This window comes from Sturnira hondurensis, unplaced genomic scaffold (genome assembly GCF_014824575.4).
Source record: "Sturnira hondurensis isolate 20B ecotype Veracruz unplaced genomic scaffold, ASM1482457v3 Scaffold0019996, whole genome shotgun sequence".
NCBI classification, from domain to species: Eukaryota; Metazoa; Chordata; class Mammalia; order Chiroptera; family Phyllostomidae; genus Sturnira; species Sturnira hondurensis.
This window is the reverse complement of record NW_028092627.1, coordinates 613,101-640,931: the sequence shown is the minus strand read 5'-3', so window position 1 is coordinate 640,931 and position 27,831 is coordinate 613,101. Positions and strand designations below refer to the sequence as shown.

General features: G+C 48.2%; 1 protein-coding gene across 8 annotated transcripts; it reads right to left on the bottom strand.

Moving 5' to 3' along the window:
• Positions 1-27,067, bottom strand: TRIM29 (tripartite motif containing 29). 8 transcript variants are annotated; one of them, XM_037028538.1, is made up of 10 exons: positions 26,133-27,044; positions 17,125-17,220; positions 16,124-16,357; positions 14,555-14,753; positions 11,880-11,981; positions 9,360-9,449; positions 7,102-7,203; positions 5,561-5,662; positions 4,051-4,127; positions 1-1,192 (listed from the first exon to the last, which is right to left on the bottom strand). In XM_037028538.1, the coding sequence occupies exons 1-10, from the start codon at positions 26,934-26,936 to the stop codon at positions 1,130-1,132; spliced, it is 1,869 nt and encodes a 622-aa protein (XP_036884433.1). In that variant the 5' UTR covers positions 26,937-27,044; the 3' UTR covers positions 1-1,129. The 8 variants fall into 8 exon arrangements, with proteins under 8 accessions (XP_036884433.1, XP_036884436.1, XP_036884431.1 ...); XM_037028536.1 differs by having other exon boundaries at positions 572-1,192; positions 9,360-9,452; positions 26,133-27,067; XM_037028537.1 differs by having other exon boundaries at positions 572-1,192; positions 5,561-5,659; positions 9,360-9,452; positions 26,133-27,043.
• Positions 27,068-27,831: the final 764 nt, after the last annotated feature.

The following is a 27,831-nucleotide window of genomic DNA, read 5'->3' as shown; positions in this document are numbered from 1 at the left end:
GCAGGTAATCAATGGTTTATTCAGGGGAAGCCTAAGCTGAATATCTCCCTCCCTGTCCCACCCCTGAAAACTGGCCCAGCCTCCCCAGAGCCCCCACCAGGCTGCTCCTAGATTGGTCTCCTCTGCAGGCTCCAAGCCTCATGGCAGCATTGAGGGCACTCAGAGGAAAGGAAGACTGATGGGGCAATGGATGGAGGTGGGGCAGGTTTATTAGGCACCCTGTTAAAAAGCACCAGCAGTTACCAGCCCAGCCACACTTTCACTGTCATGTTCACTTCCCATGGCCAGAAGAATTCATAATTATAAAAGTAATGAAATTCTATAGCTAAATGATATTTTCCTCAGGGAAGATGGACCAGAAGCTATTTTCACTGCTATCATGTCAAGGGAATTGCTTATCTCAGCAGGTAGAAAAGAGGATTATTTTGACTAAGGTCATTTTACCAAGCTGGAAAGCCTGCCCTCAGGGACTAGAGACTCAAAGTGGATGTAGTGAGACCCAAAGATAGGAAGGATGATTCCAAGACACTGAGATGCTTCCTTCTGTGGTGTCCAAAAGCTGCAGGTTTGGCCAGGCTGGGCATTGTAGGTAGGACCAGAGCAGGGCACAAACAACCAGTCTTCTCCTGATGGGGCAATGCTGCTAGGAAGAAAAATGTGGGCCTACATGGTTGGGAGATGAACAACTGTCTCGGCCAGGCATATACTGTGTGCATAATAGGGCGAGGGTCCTTGGAGAGAAATGGTCAACAGGCCTAAAGACAGCAAAGAAATGGGCAGAAGAGGCAAGCTGGTACTATGTGGTCACCCATTGCTAGACCCAACAATCCCACTGAAGAGAGAGCTAGTGGGTTAAGGGAGAGAAGTCCATTTATCCCACACCTCTGTGACACATGACTTCTTAGCACAACAAAGATGGTAACAATTAGAAGCTTCAAAACTAGAGAGTGGCTTGGATGGATTGTGGTTAATGGGGAAGGTGGGGGGAAGCCAAGATGGCCCTGAGGGGGCTCAGGGAGAGCAGGCACAGGACCGGTCTTCTTCCAACCCAAATGAGAACAGTAGCAAGAGCAGCAGAGTCGGCTAGGAGTGCAGGGGTGGCAGTGCCTCATTCCTGCCAGTCAGGAACTCATGGGGCCTCGTTGGACCCAATCCCATTGCCTTTGTTGACGTAGAATGGCCGGTAATGAGACTGCAGGGAACAAGAGTAGTTAGAGAGGGCAGATGACAATGGAGCCTACTAGCCAGACCCACCCAACTCTAACCTCCCCCAGGAAGCAGCAGTGGTCTGAACCTTAATAATTCTATGGGTCTGTGGCCAAACCTGCAAGCTCTATCTACCCTGTGATCAGGATTGAGCCCCAATGTTATCAGAGTCTCCAGGTTCAAATCCTATTTAGAGTTTATTTCCATCAGTTGATTGGAGAGCTTAAACCTGGGCCCATCATCAAACTTTCTTTACATGGCCCAGGAAGGCCCTCCTAGCACCATTATAGCTCCCATTTATATAATGCTTTCTACTTGACAGAAGAGTACACACTACTGTTTTATACAGATTGACTCATGGAATTTCTATAACCACCCAGTTAAGTAGGTTACTGCTACCATACCCATTTTATAGATGAACAAAGCAAGGCAGAGAGGGTAAGAAATTTGCCCAAGGTTACCCAGCTGGTAAGTAGGGGAGCCAGGACTCCAGGCCCAGCAGTTCAGCTCCAGAGTCAACTCCCACCCATTTGCCCAAACCACTTCTTGAGTCTCAAGAATTTCAAGTGTTTGCGTCTTCTTTCGTTGCATAATTCTCCTTGACAGAGGGGTAAAGAGAGGGCAAGCAACTGTCCCAGCCCAATACAGACCACCTCAACCCCTCCTCTTCTCTCATACTGGCTTCTTATTCAGGATCTCTTTGGACAGAGCAAGCAACAACTCTCCTGCCAACTCTGTGTATTATATTCTTCAGCAACTTCACAAAATCAGCACTCCCCTCTCTTCCCAATCACTCATCACAGCCCTGAGAAACTGCCTGAAATAAAAGTGTACACTTTAGCTGCGGGTTGCCAATACAAGCACTGTGGACCCCTACAGAGTCTCTAGGAGTGGATTTGTCCCTGAGCTGGGACAGAGACTGAGCCTAGCAAACACCTGACTGATCCTAATGCAGGAGACATCAAGAATGCTCCAGCCCTGGCCCTTGTCAGCCTAGAAACTTATATTTACTAGTAGCCTCTTCCCTATGTCTGTCTGGAATGATGGACATGATATAGGAAATGACATAGGACATGACATCTGGAACAGCTCTGGCTCATCATCATTAGCTACTGAAACCTTAGCTCAGACATCAGTGACACTACCTACTAAACAAAGGAAGAAAGGAAGACCCAAAGAAGAAATAACACAGGCCAAGTCACACAGCTACTTGGTGGCACAGTCTGGACAAGCAAGCACTCCTGAACCCCAGGTGTTAGCTTGGACCCCAAAGCAAAGAAAATAAATGTGACAATGACTATAGCCTTTCTTTCATGAAGACTGGGTCAATAAAATGTAGCTTTACCCAAGTCGGTGAACAGTGCTATCTTTTGGGGAGACCAGGATAGGCAGAAACAGAGAGCCCCATGGCATCTGGAAAGGATGCTCTCTTTGATCTGCCCACCCCTGAACCCTTTCTAGTTCAGAGTCACAGCATGTGAAAGCTTGAAGAGCAATGAAATCATCCCAGCCATGTGACTCATATTACAGGTGGGAAACTGTGGCACAGAGGAAGAATGACTCACACAAGGTCACATAGCAAGTTGGTGGGAGGGCTGGGATCAGATCCAAGGCAGACTGACTTCCAGTCAGCCATCTCAGCATGTTACTACCTGTCTCTATTCTCTCAGGACTGGATACTTAGCTGGAGACACTAGAGCCCTGCTTTGCTAGGTATCTCTGGGTGGTGATGAGCCTTCTCTTCTTAGATGCAGGCTCTGGGATGTGGGAAAGTATATGGTAGAGAGGGGAAGGACTGAGCTCAGGAATGGAAGGCTTCTATTTTCCCTCCATATCTGCTTTGTGCAGTCTTGCTGCTACAATGCCCCTGAGTCCAGCTCTAAATTACACATACAATCACATAGCTCCAATCACCAGAAAATTAGTCTCTCCAACTGAACTGGCCTCAGTCTTTGTGGCCCTGATCAAATCACCTCCTCCTGCTCTGACCTCCAAATGTAAAAACAGCAAGGAGCCAGGAGCTCCACCCTTTGACCTCAGTAGATATCACCCAACCTAGGACATCTGGTCTCCTTCAACAGGGCCTGGCCTGGGCCTTCCTGAAAGAAGCATTTGTGGGGGTAGAGGCACAGCCTGTGAAGGAAAGTCCCTGATTGATGAGATCTTGGGCAGGAGTCAGGCATGTCAGGATTGTAGGGTACTTGGAGTCACCTCATCTCAGCACTATATAATAAATGTAAAGAAACAGTCTCAAAGAGGAATCTGACTTGCTTAGGACCCCACAGCCAGCTGGTAGCTGAACATCAAGGCTCTGCTTCCCTCTGTGTTGCTCTTCAATGGCTCTGGCTCAGCATCATTAGCTACCGAAATCTAAATGTATCTATTCCTAACTTTGCAGACTCCTCACCCCACCATCACCCCAATCATCCCTGTGCTGTCCCATGGACATGGAACTCATCTCTAGGATGCCTGTTCCCTGGGATGAGCATTTTACACTTCCAGAGCTGGCAGCAACCAAGCCGTCATTTAACAAGCATAGGTACTCACAGCTATTTGCCAAGTGGAAAAAAAAAACAGTGTTGTCCATTTTACTGATTAGAAAACTGAGGCTCAAAAATACATGCTACCCAGGCCCTCTGCCTACTAGCCCTAGGTTTCTACTACCTTTATCTCTATGCAGGTATTCAGGCCACTACTGCCTCCTCCTACCATCCCATGGTCCAGACACATTACCATCCTCCCACATACCCCAGAAAACTGAGCCATTGTCCCTGGGGAGACCTTTTCAGTGTTCAATCTGCACATGCCTGTGTCCACAGGCTCTTCTGATCACTCCCCACTCACCAGCAAAGTCTGCTTGCCAGATTTCCAAGTCTGGGGCTGGACCTTGGGGCTCTGGCTCCTCATGAGGGAGGGATAGCCTGGGGAGACAAGAGGCTCTGATCACAGGAAGCATGGGAAGGCAGGCAGAGCCTGCAGAGTGCATATGCCATCTTCAAAGTGGTCACCAAACTCTATCCAACCCATTGCCAAGAATAGCCACCCTTGAAGAGGCATGCAGCAGCCAGGGTCCCACAGCGGGAAATCCTGGGGAGGTCTGCCAAAGGGAAGCAGCCCCAAGGCAGACAGAAAGAGGAGGAGCAGGCCAGGTAGGCTGAGTCAGGTAGCAGAAGATTGTCACACCCAAATCTAGGTCAGGATTTCCCCCACCCATCCTGAAGACTCATACCCCTGACCCTCCCTCCCAAAGCCCAGGAAAGCCACTTTATAAACACAACCTGCCAGGATTTCACCAGGATGTGCTCATTCCATCTCCCCAGTGTGCATGGATGATGTTCTCCACTTATTGACCCCACTTATGCCAAGCAGCATGCTGGGACTTTGCAAATGTCTCATTGAGCCTCCACCCTATTTCTGTGAGTTCAGCAGTTTGCCCTGAGCTCCACAGCTAATAAGCAGGATTTTAACCCAGGCTTTGCTGGGCTCCGAAACCTACCCTCATGTTCCTCCTGCCCAGTTCTGCTGCCTTTCCCTACATCAGAAGCAGGAGGGTGGGATCCAGAGAGGGTCATGTGGCTGTGGTCCAGGGTTAAGATAGCAAGCCCATGGAGCCTGAGCATTTGCTCACTATCCAGGCCTGATCCTGAGGACACTGGTACAGGGTGGGGCTCCCTGGGACTACCTTCCCACTTCTCCCCAGTGAGATCTGTAAGGAGCTGTGACCCACAAAACTGTGGAAAGAACTCTCAGTGTCAGCCATTAGCCTGTAGGGAAAGAAAAGGGTATGACCTGAATGCAGAGGAACTCAAGAAATCCACAGGGTCTGTCCTTGGCTGGGGCCATCTAGAGTCCTGTCTTGTCCTGTCCTACTCTTAGAGACAATAAGCTGGTTAGACCCAGAAACCACCTGCAGCACTGCCAGGATGCCAGCAAGCGGGCCCATTCTTGGGTTGGCACTTGGCAAAGCTTCATAGACAAAGCAGAGAACCCAGGTCTCTCCTTGCCTCTGGTGATGGATAGCCTTGGAAAGAGAGGGTTGTACTGATCCTGAGTGGGAAGCTGAGAGAGAGGGAATTCAGGTCTCAGTCCATTCCCAGAAAGATAATCCCATGACAGCCAGCTATAAGAGTGGTGAGGATGGGGGTGGGTGGAGGGGGTCCAGGAGGCCAGCCTTATGCAGCAGGTAGAAGAAAAGGGGAGGGTAGCCAGCGATGGCAGTGGGCCATTCATCACTCTTCCCAAGGGCTTTGGGCAGGAGGAACCAGGACACCCTAGAAATGGTAGACAGTCCCACAGGCTGTTCCACCTCCCCACTGTGGAAGAAAAAGGGAAGGGAAAGGAAACAAAGAAGTACCAGAATGATTTTTAAACAGCCCATTGGAGTCCAATGGTTTTGAAAACTCTGTGGTGGCCTGTCCCAAGGTGGTGAACTGATAGGGGAATTTCTCAGTGCCTGCTGGGAGAGAGAGAGGTATTAGCAGCACAGTGCCAGTTTCAGGAGGGACCAGAAAGAGTCACATTTCATCTTGGGGTGCTGCAATTCCACAGCCCTTGTTCATCCCTAGCCCAGTACTCAGAGCATCCTCTCTTCTGCCTCCCTCAGGGCTGCTGGAGTGGGTGTGAGTGAGTTGGTCTTCACAGGTGGGGGCTCTCCTTGCACACATGCAGACCTGACAAGAACCCCCATCCAAGGCCATTCCCAGTGGATTTGGTGAGTGGATCTGCATGAAGGTGACAGCATATGTCCCCAGGCTATTCTTGAATGACGTGGTGTATTTGAGAAGGTGCTCTCCTAAGGTAAGACCTGTAGAAGAGGCAATGCAGGCTAATGGGGAGATACTGAGGAATTTGAAAGCTCTAAATCACACCTGCTGGGTGGTCTTTGACTTGGGCTTGACCAGAGAGAAGGGGGGTAGGATCTGTTAGAAACCAGACAGACCAAGGAAATCCTAGAGTTTACCAGGGGTTCCTGCAGGCTGGGACTCTCTAGTCATATTCCTTTCTCCTTCACCTTGCTGATCATTCCAAGAATTTTGTCCTGGGTATAGACTGGGATCCTAGCTAGGAAGGACCACTGGATGATAAAGCCACCTTCAGAGACCTCTGCTTGGGGGTTTGCCTGCCCTACACAGGCATTTTTCCCTCCCTGAGCCCACCCAACCTGCTTATCCTTTCTTCCAGGCCAGACATCTTAGGTGCCAGAAGACAAACTGGATCGCTCTCACTACAGCCCACCAGAACTGTTGCTTGGACATTTCCAAAGAGATGTGAGGGCACTGGGCTCCACTGTGAGCTTAGGCTTGGCTCAGGCCTTTCTTTCAAAATGACCCAGCCACAGGGAACAGGAGGCATTGACTACTCAGCTTTGCGAAAGAGTCCTAGGAGAAGAATGAGACATGGAGGCCTTAGAGATCATCTAGTCCCATTTTTTCCCAAAGAAGCTTTGCAGGACCTGGCTCTTTTAAATTTGACAGGTGTCATATAGTCACAGGGTTCTAGAGTCAACCATGGCCAGGAGTCAGTAGATGAACAAAGTTAAATAAACTCTGAAGTAGGAGGACTGGGAAGTTCGGCCTGATAAAAGCACCCTGGGGATATCTGGGATGGTGGCTCTATATGGTGTGACATGTCCCTGTCCCCCTGATGCTGATGCCTGTTATCACAGGGCACAATGTTCCCCCTTAGAGAAAAGTTTGTGATGAGACAAGTTTGAGAAATGCTGTTGGGATATAGCTGTCCCTAATAGTGAAGACATGGATAGTGGCAGTTGTCTGGCTTTCAGTCCAAGGCTCTGCCACTTCAAAGTGAGGAACTGATGAGTGAAAGAACAGAGACAAATGCAGGGCTTGGTGGGTGCCAGGAAAAGCAGGTAGGGAAAGAGGGTACAGAGCTCACCTTTCAGGGAGAAGGAGGAGCTGCCTTGGGCCATAGGTGAGTCGTCAGAGCTCTGCATGGTGGAAGAGTACTCCCAGACCCGGGATGTGTAGTTTCCTGGGGGTGTGGAAAGGAGGGGCCTAAGACCAAGGCAGTCTGGCAAGGGGATCAGAGGTAGGTTGAGCCATTTCTGTGACTCTCCAGGCCTTGTCATGTCTCAAGCCAGGATACTGCTGGGCCCAGGTATGCTTCCTGCCAATCCTTCTTGCCTTCAAAGTTGTCTTTGTGAAGTATAAAGTGTCATCATGTCCCTGCCTTATCTAAGGATCCACTGTAATCAGATGAAGGTTCAAAGTCCATCATACATAACCTACAGCTCTTTCATGGGCCATTGCCCCCACCCCTCACCACAGACTCCACTTTCTGGCTTCTATCTTTCTCATCCTCTCCATTGCCCAACATTCTACCCAGACTGCACTCTGCATTCCTCGAGGTTTTTGCACAGACCAGGTCCTCTGCCTAGGGCACTGTACATGCAGACTCATGTGTTGGGGCTTCCGGTGTCAGCTTCCACATCATCTTCCTAAATTTGTGTGTAACTCAGCCCATGCCGCACCTCACCCACACCCGTTGTCCCCTCGGTTGTTCAATTGTCTGTCTTTCCTACTGGACACCAAGGGGCAGAGGGTTTACTCATCTGGCTCAGCATCACACGCATGCCTGGCACAGAGCCTGCCTTCCAGAAGGTGGTCATTGTATAGTCGACAGATGAAGGAATAAGCAAACAAACAAATACAAGCCCATGTTAAAACTTGGGGACAGAGGCAGCTAATATAAGTCCTGGAATTTTGTTTATCAAGTGGAACAGGCTGACAAATGTCCATTTGCAAGCATGTCCCTGCATTCTAGAGGAAAGAGGCAGTACAGGACAGCATGGTCACCACTAGTGCATTTGAATGGGGATCTTCAGGGCCCCCTATGGATGATGCATCCTTCTCTGGCCCTTCCCCTCAAGCAGGTCTGGGGAAGCTTTATTAAGCTCACTTCATGCACAGTCTCCATTCCTGGAAATCCTCTCCCATATCTGCCAGAAGCATGGGCTCAGGCTAATGTTTGGCCTCAGCAGTCAGAGGTGGCTAGGGCTGTCCACCTGCTCCAGTGTGAAGCCTCTCCCACAGAGTTGTCAGGAAGACTCTGCAGCATGGACCTTAGTGAGCATATCCACCCAAGGCTGTGGTGGGACCATATGCTTTGCCCTTTCATTCACTCATTCATTTGTTCACTCTCTTTCAAAACATGTTTCCTGAGCCCTTTCTTCTAGGTCCTGGGGTCGCAGCAGTGAATAGGACAGACTCGGCTTCTGCCCTCACAGAGATCAGTCTACCATGCTTGTGATGGTACACTGTGAATCCAATCCTGGACATAGAGGTCTGGGCATTGCCCTGTCCATGTGTGCCCCTGACCCTTCAGATCTCTAGGACCTTGTTCTCACTAAAGAGTACCCCCAGCACTCCCTTCTTTGCCTCTTCAGACCTTCTGGTGCTGTGTGCAAGGTGGGGGCTCTGGTGGAGCTGGCTCAGTCCCCTTCTTCTCTGCACATGGTTGGAAAGCACCAAGGAGCCCCCAGGGTAGAACCAGGGCTTCCCAGGGCCTGGGATCATTGAACACATGGTCCTGTCTTTAGTATAGGGAAGCAGAGGGGTCATGCACATGGCCTCACACCCTAGAGAAACCAGGTCTCCACTCTCATTTAATCTCATGGTTCTTAAGGGCATACCCCTATCTTACCTCTCATGCCAACACGTCCCCAATTTCCAGAGGTGGGCCCATTTCATATCATACCACCCTTTCTATCTATAGCTACACTAGTTTGTCTTAACCACTGGACAACTTTACAATGAAGAAGTACACAAATCAGTAAAGATATCTCATGCCCTGATACTCATTGAGGGAGATCTCCACACCTAACCCCATGTCCCAGTTCCCCTGAATCAACCTTCAAGGAGAAGATCACATGGATCCAGGGAATTCCAGTGATGCTGCAGTGCCTAGCTACCTTTCCTGCTGCCTAACAATGTCACACATGTGCACACACATGAACATGCATACACATACTCTTTAAGCTATACCTCGCTACCCATCTCTGAGCTCACAACCCTAACCCAAATCTCCATATCCACCTCACATTGGGGATTCTAGCCCCTCTGCCCATGGACCAACTCCCCTGTCCTGCCCACAAGAGTCCTTCCCACCCTTGAGCTGAGCCACACCCCCGCTACCTTTGGTGCCGTAGACATTATTGAAGTTCTTCTGGTTGATCTCCTTGGAGAGGCGGCTGGGGGACCCAGGCTGGTATGATGTTCTAGCCCCTGCTGTGAAGCAAAACAGGAGAGGCTGTCCTCACAGAAAAGTAGGTCTGGCTTAATAGGTAGCCTGTGTCTCTCTCTGAGTTGAAAGTTAGGAAGGACTCTGCTCCTAAATGGCCCCCAGTACCTGTCCCAGGACATAGATTCCACCACTATGACAGCCCCTTTGGGTCTAAAAGATGGTGGTCACTTAATTTACCATCCAAATTGGGACAATTTTAGGAGTGAAAGGGTGTTACTGATAATTATGCCAAGTGTACCAGGCATAACTCTGGACAGTTCTGGACAGACTGATACACATGGTTACCCTATTTGCAGGCACTGAGGATCACCAGAGGCTAGAAAAGCCAACACTCCCCTCCTGAGACAGTTGCCATGTGTCTGAAATCACAGAGACTGGGAAATGGGGGTTCTGTGAGGCAGGAGAACCATGGAAATCAGAAGGCACTGGGCCCTTGGCCAAGTGAGGGGCTTGATGAGCCAGTACCCAAGAACATGAACCAGATACTTCTCTCCAGGGATGGGAGCCTTATACTGCACAGGTGTGTACCACCACCACCACCACCCATATTTGGGCTCTTATATAAATCTTGAAAGGATGGCAGAGTGAGATACATACCTCCAGTTTACAAACCAAGAAAATATACTCCCCTTGTGTGTCAGCCCACCCCTCTCACCTAGTCAGCCCACCCCCCACTTGAGTTCCAACACACCTGGCCCAGCAATTGCTGGTCCTTTCTCTAAACCTTTGTACCCACAGTTTCTCATTCCTCTTACTGCAGTGAACCCTGCCATCTTAGCCATGTCCTCTTTACTGAGCATTCCGCCCTCTTTCTAGGATCCCGGAGACTAATCTCTCCTGGGAAGCCTTACTGCCCAATCCCACTGCCCCAAATCTCCTAGACACAAGCTGGTGGCCTTTTGGTGGCCTTGTTTCCTAATTTTGCTGACTCTCTTGGCCCTTCCCTTGCCTCAACCCTGAGCCTGAGAGCTTTTTCCTCCCTCATGTCCCCAAGGTAGAGGCAGAGACACTGGATGAACCTGTTTCTTCCACCTACAGATGTCAAGGTCTCACTCCCACTGAGAGAGCTGGAAGCTCTCCTAGCATGTGAGTCCAATATTCTCTTCTCAAAGAGGAACACTGAGGGGGCAGTAACCAGTCCAATGCTCTCATGGTGACATTTTGTTGAGCCTTGTACTTTTTTCTCCATTCCCCTCTCATAGCCTGCAGTGGAGCCTATATTCTCCCCAATCTTCTACAGAACAGGGGAGCAAAGCAGGGACAATTTGGGGGGCTTGCTGCCACATCAGGGTTTGGTCCTCAGAGGAATGGGAGAGCTAGAAAAGAGACACCCTGGGTGAGGGATGTTGGGGTAGTTGCTTAATATAGGTCTCACAGAATAAGTACAAAAGGAAGAACCCTGAGAAGGGCAGTGAGCAGGACTGGCCACCCCACACCAGGAATGTTGGGGTGGGGGACTCCACTTCCAGCTGTCTAGCCAGGTCTCCACCAGAAGTTCAGAGTTTTGTTTTGTTTTTTTCAAATTGGGTGGGGCAGCAGATGTTCCTCTCCACTGAGCTCATCCTGCCAAACCCTAAGTCCTTCCCAATATATGTGTATCTGAGGTGTGTAAATTAGTGCTGAAGACTTGAGGCTCCCCTCTCCCAGTCCCTTGTGCCTTTTCCATGTGTCCTCTCTGCCTTTTCCCACACCCTACTCTTCTCCAGACTCCCCGCCTCAAAAAACACATACCTATACACCTTCCTCCCACCTGAGGCTGGTGAGCCTGGCACAACCACCTTATATAATGGGTATTGTTGTGGCTTGTTGTTGGTGCCAAAGAATGTGACAGGCTACCACAAGGCAAAGACAGGCAGACACTGGTCTACACCCACACCCAGGCTGTCACCATTTCAGGACAAGACTCTCTAGGGCCTGGAGGAGTGCTGAGAAGGCCAAGATGCATGGTATATTACCTCACATAGGGAGGGAATGGTGAGGAATTGAGAAGGAAGAGCCATCAATCTCCCTGCCTTTGAGAAGCAGAATTATTCTGGGGGGGAGTCAACCTTCTTACAGGACTACAAAAAACTAAGCAGAAGCAAAGCACAGCTTGCTCTGGCAGATGGCAACAGGTGAGACTAGAAGCCAGGAGACCTTCTGGAAGGAAAGAAAAGGAAGAATATGGGCTAGAGGTAAGGGAAGTGTGGGGGCTGCCTGTGTCAGAGGGGAAGGAAGCCTCTCAGGCGCAGGGTACCAGATAATATGTCACATAAACCAGGATGCTTCTGAGAGAAAGAGGAGACCCTATTAATGATTACATCAGGACAACAGGTACATATTAGGACAGCCCAAGGCAGACTGAGAACAGTCACTTTACCCAGGGGGAATCTGGCTGAGTCCTTTCCCAGAGTGATAAGACTTGCCCTTACCTTTTGGTGTGAGGTACATGGAGTATCTCTTCATGGCGTCTGGCACATTCCACTCACTGGTATAGCTGTTAGTGTAGTTGTTCATGTAGCGATGGTCACCCCCTGGGAAGGAGCAAGGTTGGGTCAGCAGAGAGGCTGTGTGGAAGAGAAGCTGGCTCACTGGGGGCATCCTTGAGCTTGGTTGAGTCAGCCCACGGCCTCCTCTGTCCCAGGGAGAGGCAGGGGCCCCCAACCTTAGAGAAAGTAACATCCTACCCAGCATCCCCTCTGCTCTTGAGTTCCTGGGAGAATAGGGGATTGCAGCGAGCTATTCACCCTTCCTTGGGCAGACTCTGTGGGCAACATTATATGCATAGCACTTTGCAATTTACAAGGTGCTACTGATATCCATTCCTTATCTGATGTATATATCAATTCCTGTACTGTTACAAAGATCCATTGTCATGTGGCAGATAAAGAAATTGAGGCTCAGGAGGTGAATAAAGTCACTTGGCCAATGTCACATGGCCAATAAGAACATAGTTGGGGTTTGAGCCCTGGCCTCACTTCCTAGCTTTGTCCCAGCCACTGCTGACACCTCAAGTGGGTGCAGTGATGTCCTGGAACTGGTATCCCTAGTCAGGGACCACACAGAGGTGTGCAGAGAGGAGTGAGCTTCTTATAGTAGCCACAGACTCCTCCACCTCTCCTCCACCCCAACCACCAGACCCACAAACCCAAATGAATTTATGGCCTAGTGGACAAGCTGGGCTTCCCTAGATGCCCTCTGCCCCATTTCTTTCTCTCACGATTTCCCCATCTCCTGTTTTCTCACTGTCCTTCCCTCTCTCTCTACCCTGGGCAAGAGGAAGGAATGAGTGGCTCAGACCCTGATTCTTCATCTCCATCACCTGTTCCTAGCAGGCTCTGGTACACAGTAGGCATTCCATAACAAACAAATGTCCTGGGTGTTTTCCTAGCCCCTTCCTTCCCTTTCCCAAAGCCAGGATAAAGGTGGCCCAGTGTCCCTCAGCCCCCAGGTGTTTGATGGTAGAATGAGACTCTGGTCTGGTGTGTGATCTGGTCTCAGGAAGGAGAGGATGGTTACTCCAAGATCTGACCCATGGGCCCCCCACCTTCTGTTTCCTATAGCCAAACACATTCCCAACCACAGTGTAGCAGCAACAAAAACCAACATGGAAGCCCAGGGCCTCAGGCACAGTTGCAGGGCTGTTGGCATCAGAAGCACCCATCCCTGCTCCTGGAAGCCACTTTCCAACACACCTTGCATAGGGCACAGGGCCACCCTACACAGAGGTCATGGTCAATGCAATCATGACCTAGAAGTTACACAATGGGTGGATGGCAGGCAGGGTCCCTGCAAGACTCACAGACTACTTGGACCCAGTCAGGGCCATCCTCATAGATTTGGCCAGACCTCAGCTGAAAGTTTCCTCCACCAGGTTTGGAGGATCACCCCAGGGACTGTGATCATTACACTCTCTAACCCTTTGCATGGCCACCAGCACTAGCATCTTCTCAGATGAGAAGACATGGGAAATTGAGTAGCAGAGTGTGAGACACAAATGCAATACAACCCACAGGGAAAAGAAGGCTTTGTGAGTGAGGAGATTTCACAAAGCCAGCATACAGTTGCACTCAATCTCTACCAGCTGTCACCATTGCCATTGTCACTACAAGGAGGATTTCAAGAGCTGAGTTCCCCTTTAAGCCAAGAGATTGTCTTGTTGCAATGGCTTATCAGTCCTCAGGTGTGACTTAATGTCCTACAGTTTCACAGGGACACTGTGTGATGTCACCATCTCCAAAATATATGTGTGCCCTGCTAAACCCTGGTACTTCTGCACACTATTTCCCCTTCTTGTCCCCTCAAAGTCATATGCTCCATCTGGAGACCAAAGCAGAGGTCACTTACTTTGGTGTGCCTGCGGCCAAAATTTATTAATCAAGCTGTGTCCTCAAGGCCTGTGTTGGCCTAGGCACTGGGTGGGGGGCTTTGAGGAAAGCATCCGGACTTTAGGAGCTAAAAGGACTGGGTTGGGTCTGGTGGAAAAGATTTAACAGGGTAGTCTCTCAGGTTCAGAGGCTTTCTGTGAGATTATTCAGTTGCCCTCTTCGGGATGAAGCATGACTTAGAAAAGAAGCTGACTTCAGGGGAGCTAGTGAGTCACTGAGACATTCTGTGTTTTACTCTCCCTATCCTGGCCCCACCCAGCCTCTGGGTGTAACAACACTCAGCACAGTCATGGCAAGTTCTCCCTCCAAGCACAGTTCTAGGTCACATTTACTGGAGTCTGCAAAGCTACCAGTTTGGGGTCTGGCCCTTACAAGTGGCAGCATCTACACAGCTGCTGGATTGGGCCCGACAATCAAATGTGGGTCTAAATGAGACCAGTCGCTGAGTTTGATGGACGACCACAGAACAGAGACATGTGGGCAGCCAGTGCCTAGGTGCTCCTTACCCTGGAGGCCCCTTGTATTGGCTGCCTAACTTTTGCAGCAAGTTCAATGAAGGGCTACAATCCCTGAATCTTAGTACCAGCATCTTAGGTGCAATAGTTGACTGGGAACAATAAGGGGTCAGTTGCTGAATGCCAACCTGTACCATGCAGCAAGGATTGACCTAGAAGAAAAATGCCCATGGCCTTAGGGTCTGCCCACAAGAGGGGACCTACCGTTTTCCATGTGGTTCCTTTCAATGAAGTTACGGCTTAGGTCTGCCTTGCACATCTTCTCAATATGACGCATGCACACATTAAGTAGGTCATCCTTGAAGTTGCCGAGTGACTGCCCTAGGCCCTCCCCCTCCAGCAGAACATGATAGGTGGGCAGGGGAGGCGGGAGGGAGTAACTGCTCATCAATGCACCAAATTCCTACCAAGAAAGGAAAGAAGCCATTAACCTCTGGGGTTTTTAGAAGTTTGAGGGGATGGCCTTCTCTATAGATGGCTGTCACAGACCAGCTGGGAGACTTAGCACTGGGATCCAGAGGTGCTGCGTTCTAGACCCAGCTTTGCTATTTACTAGCCCCACTTCTCTTCACTGGGGACAGCAGCTTCTCCTGTAAAATGAAATAGTTGGACTTAAATCCACTAGATGCTAAAGTTTCTGTTAGGATTAGCAGTCAGATATATGGCTCTATAATTCCCTACCCAACACTGGGTACATCGTTCCTATCTCATAGGGTTTAGGAGAGTATGAGCTGTGAAGACTTTGAGAGTGAAAATGCTAAAGAAATGCAAAGAATTACTAGAGCATTATGTGTTGGTCATGTTATCTCCATCTTTACATGCCACACTCAATCCTGCCCCAACACTTTAGCACCTCTACTTTCCCCTACTCCCCACTAAAGAACCTTTATTTCTTCTCAAGTCCTAATGGGCCTTCAAGACTCAGTTCAAATTCTACCTTCTTCACAAAGCTGTCTTAGATTACGCATGTCTTCTTGCCCTTCTCACAGCTTTTGCAGGCACTTATCTCCTGAATCACATTTTATAATTTAATTATAGAGTCTTATATTTGTTCTCTAATTGTACATGTCTTGTCTTCCCAGTTAGATGTGGCTCCTTGGGGGCAAAAACCATGGCTTATACTTCTCTATTCTTTTTTTAAAATTATTTTATTGTTGTTCGAACACAGCTGCCTGCATTTGCCCCCATCACTCTTTACCCCCCACCCCAGGCATCCTGACCTCCCTCCCCTGCTTCCACCCCCACCTTGGTTTTTTCCATGTGTCCTTTATAGTTGTTCCTGAAAACACTTCTCCCCTTCCCCACCTTTATCCCCTCCCATCTCCCCTCTGGTTACTGTCAGAATCTTCTTAATTTATTCTTCATTTCCCTAATAAGAGTACTAGGCATGCAGTAGTACCCAAAACACATTAGCAAATAGAAGAGTGGATGGATGACTCAATAAATAGATGAGATCAAAGATGACAAATAAGCAACACTTACCTGCCACTATCCTATAGCCAAAGCAGGCATCAATAATCAACCACAGAACTTTTTTTTACTGTGATTTGGGCACTGTTAGTGCATATCAATTAAGGTTGGTACAGGTTATTTTTGTGTGCCATCTTTGGATTAGGTAGGGAAATGGCTTGGAGAGAAAAATTAAATAGATAGGTAGAGGAGCATGGATGGATGAATGATTCATGAAATGGAGTATGGATAGATAATCGATGAGGGTATGAGAAAGTGGATGAGAGTACTGAGGGATTGAATGATGAAAGAGTTGTTTGTTACCTGGAGAAACAGAACTGAGTCGCTGATGCTGTGCAGCTGCTCCCTGGTTTGCTTGTCCTCATGCAGTACCTTGGTCCTTTGGTCTAAAGCATCCACAATCACCTTCACTTGGTCCACAGCATCCTTCTCCCTCTGCTCCAGTGCAGCCCTCACTTCCTCCTTTTGCTTCTCCAGGTCCCGCACCAGGTCCCGAAAGTTCTGTTCCAAGATGGCCTTCTCATTGGTGGTGAAACTCTAGGTTCAGAGTGAAAGGATAGAGGAAGGAGGGTTTAAAAACCTCTTTATGGTTTTTAAATTAGTCCCTATGTACCTTTAGGTTCCCAACACAGTCAGGTTATCCCAACCCAGCAAGCCTTTTTGGTCAAAATTCTCATTCAAGGTATCATTGAGAGATGCCATTTTTGAAAGAGATTTCCAGGTTTTTTATAGCCCATATTTCCTAATCTATCTGTGGCTCCTTCCCTACTATCACTCCACCCTTGGGCAGTGCTATGGGCACAGAAGTGCCTGCACGAGTCAGGGCATGATCATTGAAACCTCAATCAGAACAAAACCTCATTCAGAAAGTGAATTGATGGGTGTTTATGCAGCCAGGGTCATGAGTCAATAATTTCATACTGTGGGTAGCAATTACTTGAACCTTGGCAGACATACCTCTAGCTACACTGGCACAGGAAAAGAAGAAATAGTAAGCATTTGGTGTCTGGTGGACAGAGCAGACAATGGGGACAATTGAAGACAGGTTGTTCTAAGGTCATTATTTCCTGGTATAATGTGAATTGAGTTTTATGTGATGGACAAGATTCTACCTGGATGCCTGACTCAGACTTAGAAGGGAAATTGGTAGGAATGCTAAAGCAAGTGGGAAAATACAAAGACAAACAAGCGTAGGATGTAAATGTGAGCCTACCTTAAACAGTAGGTCTGTCTCCTCCCAGCAGCACAGGTAGGGTAAGAGCACAGCACAGTACAGCAAGGAGGAGGCCTGGGGGGCTGCTTACCTTAATGCGGTCCTTCTCCTTCTGCCACTTCTCAGCTTCATCCTCAATCTCAATGATCTTGAGCTGCAGCTGCTCCTTTTGCAGTGACAGCTCTGTCTGCAAGGAAGGGTCAGGGTTGGTGAAAAAGTCAGGGGAAAGAGGTGGAAGAATCAGGGAGGGGTTCTACCAGGGGAGTTAACTTGACAGAGCACACCCATCCACTCAGCCACTCATTTAGAAAGCCCTCACTGGGACCTCAGATAGGCTGGGCACCATGCCAGTTGCCAAGGATCCAAAATATTGTCTCACTATAAACTCAGATCTCTGAGGTTGGACATCCCAACCACATCCTGAAAAGGGTTAAACCTTTGTGAGCCCTTTCCACCCAATGTGAGCTGGAGGAAGGCCTGTTTATGGGGTTTCCACACCTTTCAGTGGACCTGGGGCCCCTGGGAAGAGGGAGGAAAGCTTCTGCCTCTTTCAGGCTAAGGGATGGAAGGGGACTCAGCCCAGCTCAGCCCTGCCTAGCCTAGCCTAGCCCATTCTGGCCCAGCCCAGGGAGTGTTCTGTGGCAAAAACAGTGTGTGACATTTTTATGGCATGACATGAAGCCTATGTTGCAAGCTGGAGCCAGGTTTGCTGCTGGTGAGAACTCTGTCTGGGCAGGCATAGCTATAAACCTGCTAAAGGAAAAAGGAATGCAATTTGCAGTTTGGACGAGATAGAAACTTTATTTGGCAAGTGAGGCAGTTATGGGTAGATGTGGGAAGAGCAGGAGAAGTTGTAGGGATCCCTGCTCAAGAGCAGAACATGGGCTGTTGGGGTCTGAGGAAGGTTGAGCAGAAGATTTATCAGGAATGTGCTGAAGCATGAGCTTTAATATCCATACTTCCCTTCCATTTGGAAAAATGACTTACTCTGAAAAGCAGCTACAATAGAGGGAAAAGGAGAGGGAAGAAGCTAAAGTCAATTAAATTCAGGCAAACCAAGGGGCACCTTCTTTTCTGCTGGGCTCCCCAATAATGCTCTGAAAGCACCTTCCAGCTTGGAAGACAGGTGAGTGATATCCACCTAACAGGCAGAAAAACCAAGTCATTGAGAAAGCCTTGGAGTGTACCAGGTCTCCTTACTACACTGGGTTTTAAATGCAGAGGCCACCCCTTTCTCCAGCCATTTCTTTGCAGAGTCCACCAGAATAGTCAAGATGAGGAAGCCATAAACAACTAGAAATATGAGCTTCATCAGCAAGGAGTCCTGAGCAGCTGGGCACAGATTTCCCCACATGTCACGCTTCCTGGATATTTCATGTCACCAAGGGGTTTGCTGATGGAGAACCTTCTGCAGACACCAGGAAAGTGAATTGATGGTGGAGAGAACTTTCCTGGATTGTTTGGAAAAGGTGTCCAGAGAGCTGGAATGCTAGTAGAGAAGATGGAAAAGACTTGGGTTAGGCACTGCAGAGCTCCCCAACATAAAGTCCCTGATTTCACCTCCCAGCCAAAAACACACTCCTGGACTTTCCAGCTAGGAGACTGTAGGTTCTTCTCAGAAGGCATCTTCCCTTCTAGCAATGAGCTGGAAATACCACAGCATGGAAAATGTCTCACCAGAGATGGAAAATTGTTGTCAAGGGGAAGGAATAAAAGGAGAGTATGGACATTTAGCCAGGTCTCTGGAAAAAAGGCTGAGGAGGAAGCCTGGCCCAGTGGGAACAGCCACAGTGGTGGGAAGATAGAAAGCAAAGGAAGTAAGACCCCATTGTGGACAACAGAGACTCAATCCTCACACTGTCTGAAGATGTAGAGCTCAAGTGTCCTGAACACAGAGTTGGCAAAGCCAGGGTCCAGGAAAGTCCCAAGCAGTCTGGACCTGAAAGGCAGATCTAAGCTGTAAGGAAGGAACCAAGAGGTTGGATAACAGGTCTGTTCCAGGCAACTTTTCCATCCCTAGAAAACTCCCACACTGGCCTAAGTTTGATGGGATAGTTGGAAGCCTCCTTCCCACTAACTCAGGGGTGGAGAAATTAGCACTTAAATTTCTTATCCCCACCTCACTATCCCCTAAACAAGGTTTGATAGACAGGAAAGCAGAGAATAAAAGTTCATACACTCCCACCTCAGGCCTGGTGGGTGTAGGGGGAAGGGCAGGCTTTCCATGAAATGAGCGTGGGGAACCCAGGAGGAAGTCCACCCAGAGCACAGGGCTGGGAAGCCAAAGGCTTAAATTCAGTCACCATCACCTCCCTGTAGGTGGTATTTGCAAAGTGACTAACTTGTTTGTGCCTCGGACTCTGCATCTTTCATGGAAATGGGAAGAGGACTGCTTCCCAAAGAGGTTGTGAGATGAACTAGGATCAGGGAGTGAAGCTCTCTGAAGGTGCCTGACATGGAGAAAGAACTGAATAGTGATCCCAGTGTCACTGTTGTGGCACCTTCCATGTACCAAAGGGTTAAGTGCAGTGTCCCAGGCAAGCCAGTAGGGCATAAGTGAGGGCAGTGAACAAGTATAATCAGGTGAAACCTCAGTGTTTAGTAATGAGCGAAGCATGTGTCACTGCATTAGGGTCCAGGTGCTATGTGTATACTGTCAGGATAGAGTAAGGTGTGCATATAAAGGCTGGGGGATTGAGACTTAGACCAAGAGTGCAAAGTAGAGGCTTTCATCTTGGATAATTGAAATTTGGAGGACACTGGGGAAACCAGAATAGAGGTAGGAAAAAGGGGATGAGGGTAGATTAACTGCCTGTAAGTGGGAGATTTGTTCAGAAAAGGTAAAGGCCAGGGTAGTTAAGAATCTGGAGTAAACAGAAGTGCTCTGGGAGCTATGAGGGATGAGGAGGATGAGGCTACATCAAGGCCTGCAGGTGAGGAAAAGTCATACCCAGACAAGCACGGATTCACTGGCCAAGAGAAGGGAAGAAGGCAACTGAGCACTGATGAAAGGGAATAGAAAAGCCTAGGCCAAAGGCAGAGGGAGTCAGTCCATGGAAGCCCATCCTGTGCAAGAGGGAGGGAAGATTGTAAAGCTAGCTGAGGTATGGAGAGATGTCTGTCAATGACCAGGATAGGAGGCTGGTCTGGAACCATGTGAAGGCAGTCAAAAGTGGAGACACACTGTCTGCAGCAGTGGATGGATGGATCAGTTAGCATAGAGAGAGTAGTCTTATTTCTTTGGCACACTAAGGAAGTTGGACACAGACTGGGAGGAAGCCTTGCTCCCACAGCACACCTTGTGAAACCAGAATTGCAGAACACAGTGGGACCTTGGAAGGGATCTTAGACTGGAAACCGTGTACTGTTAGAGCAGTCCTTCCTCACCTCTGGGATGAAGAGGGTTTGGAGTGAGACCTCTGGAGATCTATCCAGCTTCTGTTTACTTTTTGTCAATACCCCTGCTAGAAAGGCAGGATATAGAAAATAATGTAATATAGGAAGACTCCAAAAATATTGGGTTCTGTAACACTAGGAAAGAAAGGATACTAACTGTATTACTGAGCACCTACTATGTGCCAGGAATTTCTCCTTTAATGGAGTACAATCCACTGTAAAGGTGAGTAGTGTTATCCCCATTTTACAGATGAAGAAACCAAGGCCTAGAAAGATAGCACAGCTTGTCTGAGTTCTTCCAGCTGGCATGTTGTGAAGCTGAGATGCAACAGTACCCTCCAGGCTGTTCTCTGTACCTTCCAGGGCATCATCTTTCCTTCCACTCCTGCTACTTCAGCTCACGCAGGCTTTCTCACCTCACAGGTGAATCCATCTCATCCTCATGTTGTTCCCCTTTCCTCCCCATACCCTTCTCTGTGCCACTTTAGGCCCCAGCTATCTCTCTCCCTCTCTCCCTCCTCCCTTGGTAGGTGATTAAAGCCTGTGATGTCTGATGGGGCCTCAGCTTCCCACAGCTCCTTATCTACCCCACCTTCCTGACTCTCTCCTAATCCCCACTTCATTCTTGTCACCCTGCTCAGGTCTGTCCCTAAATGCCTCCTTTGTTTCCTCTTCCACACTTGCCTGGTTGCCTCTCACTCTAGTGCCTGGGACAAGACCTGTGTGGGCCACTCAGCATTGAAATCAGAGATTTCCTTAAAAGTAGAAAGTAGCACAGCATCTAGTGGTATCTCAGCTTGAATGGGGCCTTCAGGTGCAGACACAGCTGAATATTTTCCTAGACATGTATACTTGCACTACCCTCAGTAAAGGAGAGATTGGACATCAGGCTGTGATCTTCTTCTGACCAAATTAATAACATGGACCACTGACTGTGACATTTGCCAAATGAGCCAGTTAATTGTCAAATTTGTACTTTCAGACAAATAGTAATTATCTGGGTAAGAATCTGAAAATCTATATAGATTTCCACATTTCCACTCAGATGTCAACAAGCCCATTATTATTCTGCTTAATTGGGGCTTATATTTCCTTCTTCCTCAGGTGTTAGGACAGGTAAGGGGTAAAATAGGGTGGGAGGAACATCACCCAGGTCATCTCTATACAAGATGTGGCCCTTAAGGAAGTAATCCACTTTCCTGGACCTTGGTTTCCTACTGGTGAAAATGAACGAGATCCCTGATTCTCAGCCTGGAAACACATTAGAATCCCTATGAGAGTCTTAAAAATAAAGATCCCAGCCCTAGCTGGCATAGCTCAGTGGATTGAGCACAGGTTAAACCAAAGTGTTAATGGTTTGATTCCTGGTCAGGGCATACGCCTGGGTTGTGGGCCAGGTCCCCAGTACGGGTTGCATGAGAGGCAACCATACATTGATGTTTTTCTCCCTTTCCCCTTCCCTTCCCTCTGTCTACAAATAAAATAAATAAAATATTTTTTTAAATAGATAAAATCTTTTTTTAATTAAAATAAAATAAAATAAAATTTAAATAAATAAAGATCCCAGGCTCTGACACCCTGGTTCAAAACCTTGTGGGGTAAGGCCCAGGAATCTGTGTCTTAACAATTCATCAGGCAATTCAGGTCAGAGATTGGCTTTTAGAAGCCACTGGACTCAGTGTGTCCAAGGACAGCCTGCTAGTCCTTTGAAAACAAAGTTTAAAATGGTGGAGAGAAAACAGCCTGGGCTACAGGTGCACTAATAGTTTGAACCAGAGCACTGCCAGTCCTGTAACTTTGGGTAAGTTTTTGACATCTTTGAGCCTATTTCTTCATTTATAAAATTAGTGCAGTAACCCCCACCACATGGCCATTTCTTAGCACAAAAACTGGTGCATGTCTTGCCCATTTGTTCTTCACTTTCTTCCTCTGCCTCCTATCTCTAAACCTCTCATATTTTGTTGTTTCCCCCTCAGTACCCATGGAAATCATCCCACATCCTTTTCTTACCTACCCTGTCCTAGAGCAAGAGAACTCTCAAATCTTCCTAGAAAGTGGTCCCAGCTTCTTCATCACATCCCAGGCCTTTAAGCCTGTCTTCTCTTCTTAAACCCCAGTCACTGTCATCTGTCCAAAGAGCCTTCTTGTCTATACCAGCACAGCCTTTAAGGCTGTAGGACCAGTGACTGCCCATGCCCAGCAACCTAGCAGCTCAGCTTTCATGCAGGAATAAGGCAATGAGGTGAGAAGCAAACCTATGGGGCATGGTCAGAGTAACAAAGTGAGCCAAATGATGGAGCTGGAAGAGTGGCTGAGGTGCTAAGTCTGAGCCTCACTAAGGAGCAAAGCGTTTATGCCTCCAGAGTGATGCTGGATTGAGTGCTCCTCCACACGTGGCTTACTGTATTCGCAAACAAGAGCCTAGCCTGGACCCAATACAGGGAAAGGACACTGGTGGGTGCAGGAGCCAGGCAGGCTGCCCAGAGCAGGCAACCATTCACCAGGTAGAGTCCATCCTAACTGAATGCAGTAGGAGGGACTTGGGTAGACACAGGAAAGGATGCACATGTACACGGTAAATTTTATCAGCATAATGTAGCCGGGGAAATGTCCAGAGGAAGATGTGGCAGACAAGATGATATCTGTGGGACCCCTTGTGATGTTTAGAGTAAAATGAAAAATATTCTGACCTCAGGTCCACCAAAGGAAGGATTGTCTTATTGCCATACCAAGTGACCTTTCCCCAACACTACCTCTGCTCAGAGTCTATAGATAGAGCTGAGGCTCAGCAGATGAACACCCATAGCCCTGTGTCATGTACAGCTTCATGTAGCTAACCACAGTAGGTCTGAGATTATCTAACTTGGGTTTTCACCAGCCAGCCTGTATAACAGGTTCTGGACAGAGCTCCTTGTAAAAAGCTGTGTGGGGGCTGATGTTTGGGTCTGAAGGAGATGCCTTCAAAAGACGCCAGGATTGATGTAACTCCACTCTGTGCCAACGTCCCCCACTTCTGCCATTCCAGCAGAGCCAGGCCTAGACAAGTTGCTCTGTCCCATCTCAGTCTCTTGGCTGGCTAATACCACTCCTTCCTGCCTACTCCTATGCTGATGGCACACATGCTGCAAGAAGCTCCCACCTTTAAAATCACTTCAGTGGATCAGACGCTTTTCCCTGAAAGCTCCTGTAAAGCATACATATTCTGAATCTTATCCCTTCAATGCTTTTCTCAAATATTGGAAGCGAATTTAGGGGGATTCTTGCTCAAACTCTACAAGTTTAGAGGGATGCCTTCCTTTCTCTGGCCTGTTTCCTATCTGCAAGTTGAAGAGGAGACAGATGAGATTGCTAATATTCCATGAAGCCTGGCATTCTGTCCTCTATGATTTGATATTTATCTAGAGCTACTATGGTGTAATAAGGCAGATGCTCCAGCTTGTTTGTGTATCTGAGCTCTACCTGCTAAGCTGCATCATGATCCCTCAAGGGCCAGGACTGTGTCTTTGAGTGTTACACAGCCCCAGTGCCAGGGCATAAACTCTAAGCTCCTGGGGCCTCCAAGGAGAGCTACCCAAGGCCCTTCTTATCTTCCAGGGGCACTTGAGCTTTTCTTAACTGGTTATACCCTTGTTTCAGGTAAAATTTGGGGCCAAACCCTACCTATAAAACAGATGAATAATAGTATGTGCTGTTGCAATAGATGTGGAAACCTGGAGCCCTGGCTTCTGCACCAATCTTGTCCCTTTCTCGTCCATGAGGCCTCAAAGACAGTTCCAAGATTTGTAGGACTCCATAAGGGTAATTTGAAAACTACCAATCTAGCCCAAACCCTTGCTTTAATGTATAGGAAAACCAAGACTTAGAGAATGCAAGGGAGTTGTCCATAGCTAATTAGAGGCAAAAACCAGGAAGAGAACTCAGTCAGGTCTTTTAAAACCCAGTCAGTTTCTTGGTTGCAGTAGATGAAGATGATTACCCCTTCTTCTGTTTTGATTCCTCAAGTAAGCTCCTGAAGGATGGGTTCCATGACCTCTGCCCTATCTCTTTCCCAGTATGAAGCCTGAAGCCAGGCTGGGGTGAGAAAGTAGGGGAAACTGGGAACACCTGCTTCCTGGGCCAATTGAAGCTCCTGAAAAGCATCTTTGAGTATTTCTCCATCTCCAATTTTTCCATCCTTGCCCAGAGGTATGGGCAAAAGGTGCAGGGAGAGGGTAATCCACAAGTTCCTGGCCCAGGAAGGCAAGTCATGGAGGGGTCCTGTGCAGCCCCATTCTGAGAGGTGAAGAAGCTCTTGAGGAAAATTGGTCCCCTGCATTGACCACCAGGAGGTTCATCCCAGTGGGAGGCTTCCCATAGCAAGAAGCTGTGTGGCTGCTGGAAAGAGCATGCCCAGCCTCTGTGGGGCAAGGGGCAGCTGCCAAATCTGATCCTTTAAACCAGAACACCTTCTCCATGTCTACCAAATTCATAGCCTTCACATGCCTGTACTCCTCTACATAGAAGTACAGGCATAACCACATATATAGAGCTCATATAAACATACTTATATATCACATATACAAATATATGCAAACATCCACATATGCACATAAATCCCCACATGCATGTAGACACACACACATACATGTTTACACCCCACCCCCACACAAACAACAACCCTTACTAATAGTTTCCACCTACAGACAGAGGCACATTCTTCATGCAACTATACACAAAAAGCATACTGGGAAGCCACTGAGAGAGTCAAGAGACTGGCTGGGGGAATCAGCAAACTGGCAGTAACCAGAGGGGAGGGGGAAGGAGAATAATTTGAGAAAGATGGAAAGGGTTGTCAAGGCACAGGTATAAAGGACAAAGCCAAAGGAGGGTAGGATTGAGAGTGGGAGGTGGGGGTGAGTGGGGTGGGGAAAAGTGGTGGGGAGAGAATGGCAACAGCTGTTCTTAAACAGCAATTAAAAAAGAGAAAAAAAAATAAAGTATAACTACCCCCTCCAAAAAAAAGAAAGAAAGAAAAGAAAAAGGACACCAAGAAGTCACTGTCCTGCAAAAGCAAACTCTAAAGCCAGGGGGGAAAGGACATTTAAAGATCAATTTTTTTTTCTCCCCACCCATGACCCATGTTCTTTCTCATCATCTATGACCCATTCCCCAGGGGCCAGTCCTTCTCAAAGATAATTTAAGAATTCTCCAAGAAAGAAAGAGAGAGAGAGAAAGAGAGAGAGAGAGAGAGAGAGAGAGAGAGAGAGAGAGAGAGAGAGAAAAGAAAGAAAGAAAGAAAGAAAGAAGGAAAGAAGGAAAGAAAGAAAGAAAGAAAGAAAGAAAGAAAGAAAGAAAGAAAGAAAGAAAGAAAGAAAGAAAGAAAGAAAGAAAGAAAGAAAGACCCTAGCTAAGACACACAGCTCAGGATTAAGTACTGATTCTCTTACCTACTTGAACTTATCTTATGTTCTTGGCCAAGTACCCAATCTTTCCTGAGCCTGTGTTTGCTCATCTAGGAAAAGTCCCTATCTCCTGATGCCTTAGAGGATTGGGAAACTGTCTTTGACCCCAAGTCTGGGTGTGTGCAGAAGCAAAAATGAGCCAGGGACAGTGAAGACTTAAGCCCCCAATCTTAGAAATTCCCGGTGGAGGAGATCAGATGTAAAGACACTAGTGGTGAGAGAAGGAAGTCCTGGAGAGCCAGTGAGGGGTCCAGTAAGTTACCTCCTTCTCCGCCTTGGCCTCTTCAACAGTCACGGTGCTGTGATTCTTGTGTTCCTGGAACATACAGAGGTAGCAGATGCAGGTCTGGTCCGTCTGGCAGAAAAGCTCCATGGTCTTGCCATGCAGGGGGCACTTGCGGGCCTCGAAGTCCCGAATGGGCTCAAGCAGCTGGTGATCACGGAAGGCAGCGCCCTCCAGGTGGGGCTTGAGGTGCAGCTCACAGAAGGAGGCCTGGCATACCAGGCAGGATTTGACAGCCTTCTGTTTGTTGCCAATGCAGGAGTCACATAGGACCTCCTCTGAGCTTAGCTTGGAGTGCAGGAGGATGCCAGCGTCCACCCTAGGATAGCTATTCCTCTGGACATCGCCAGGCTCTGCAATTGGAGAGGCAGGCTTCCTGGGCTCTGAGAAGATGGACTTCCGAAGCTCTGCCTTCTCAGCAAAGGTGATGGGTGGCTTCTTGGCAGCCCCCAGCTGAAGCCCAGCATAGGGGGATCTCTTGCTTTCCCCAGTGTCCATGCTGAAGTAGTTGGAGCCCTTGTCATCAACAGACTCCACAAACTGAATGATAGGCCGCCGCCACTCATTCCCAGAGAACAGGGAGCTCTTTCCCTCACCTGGCTTCACCGTGCTACCTAAGCTCTTGCCCTCAGCTATCTCCCCACCATGTCCATTGGTGGTCTTGGCAACTTTACCATCAGCCTTAGCCCCATTCTCCAGACTGCCAGCCGGGCCTGGAAGACTGCAGGCTTCCCTGGATTCTGGGCTGGCCCCATTGTTCTGGGAGGCATCTGCAACTTCCATAGCAGGAACTTGGCTGGTCTGTTTCAGGCTCACTGGGGCTGCAGGGTGGTGACCTCTCTGGTAGGAGTCTTAGCGGGAAGTGGGACAGGCAGCCACAGAGCCCAGAGACACACCTACAGGAACAGGGAGGAGCAGGAGGAATAGAGAGGAGGGACAGCTGGTGCAAACCTGACACAAGGGCGCCTTACAAGCAGACAGGCTAATTATGCAAGGGCCACACCCTGTACACCCATACCTAACCTGATTTTTAAAAGAAGTGTTTTTTCTTCCCCAGCTTATTTATTTTCCACAGCTCAGCAATCAGCTGGGCTGCTTCCTTTTGATACACCTTTTTTCTCATCAGGAAAGTTGGGGAGCCTCTGTCCTTACAGGTGGGCAGGCTTTGCTGAGCTGAGGGCCCCTTGGGGAAAAAGCTGGGGTATCTGAAGAGGACCATGGGGCAGAGGACTATTAATTTGTTCATACAAGCCAAATAGCCTTGAAATTTGTGGGCCTGGATTCCAGAGGAGACATTCGCTGCCCTGGGATAGTAGAGTTGCTTCTCATCCTAGACAGAAATGATGGGTTCAGTTTGACATGGATTTTAGGATTTGGAATGAAATGGCTACTGATTATTTAACCCAACTTGCCAACTTCCAGGCACTGTCCTAGGTACCTAACCTGTTCAATAATCCCTATTTAATAGATGAAAAAACTGAAACTCTAAGAAGATAACTCACTTACCTAAATCATTTGGCAGAACTGAGATTTGAATCCTAGGCCTTTGAGATGCTAAATTTTCTTCTTTAGCTAAGAATGTCATGGAGCAACCTAAATATTTAAATGTATAATGGCTTCTGAAAGTCATGCCTATCCCAGCAGCCCTAACAAGATACATACAGACCTTATGTTATTT

Coding starts and splice junctions, on each gene's coding strand:
- TRIM29 (XM_037028536.1), bottom strand. CDS start 26,936: ATGGAAGTTGCAGATGCCTCCCAGAACAATGGGGCCAGCCCAGAATCC. Junction 14,754..16,123: donor ACTCAGTTCTGTTTCTCCAG/GTAACAAACAAC, acceptor CTTTCTTGGTAG/GAATTTGGTGCATTGATGAG. Junction 7,204..9,359: donor TAATGTCTACGGCACCAAAG/GTAGCGGGGGTG, acceptor TCCTTTCCACAC/CCCCAGGAAACTACACATCC.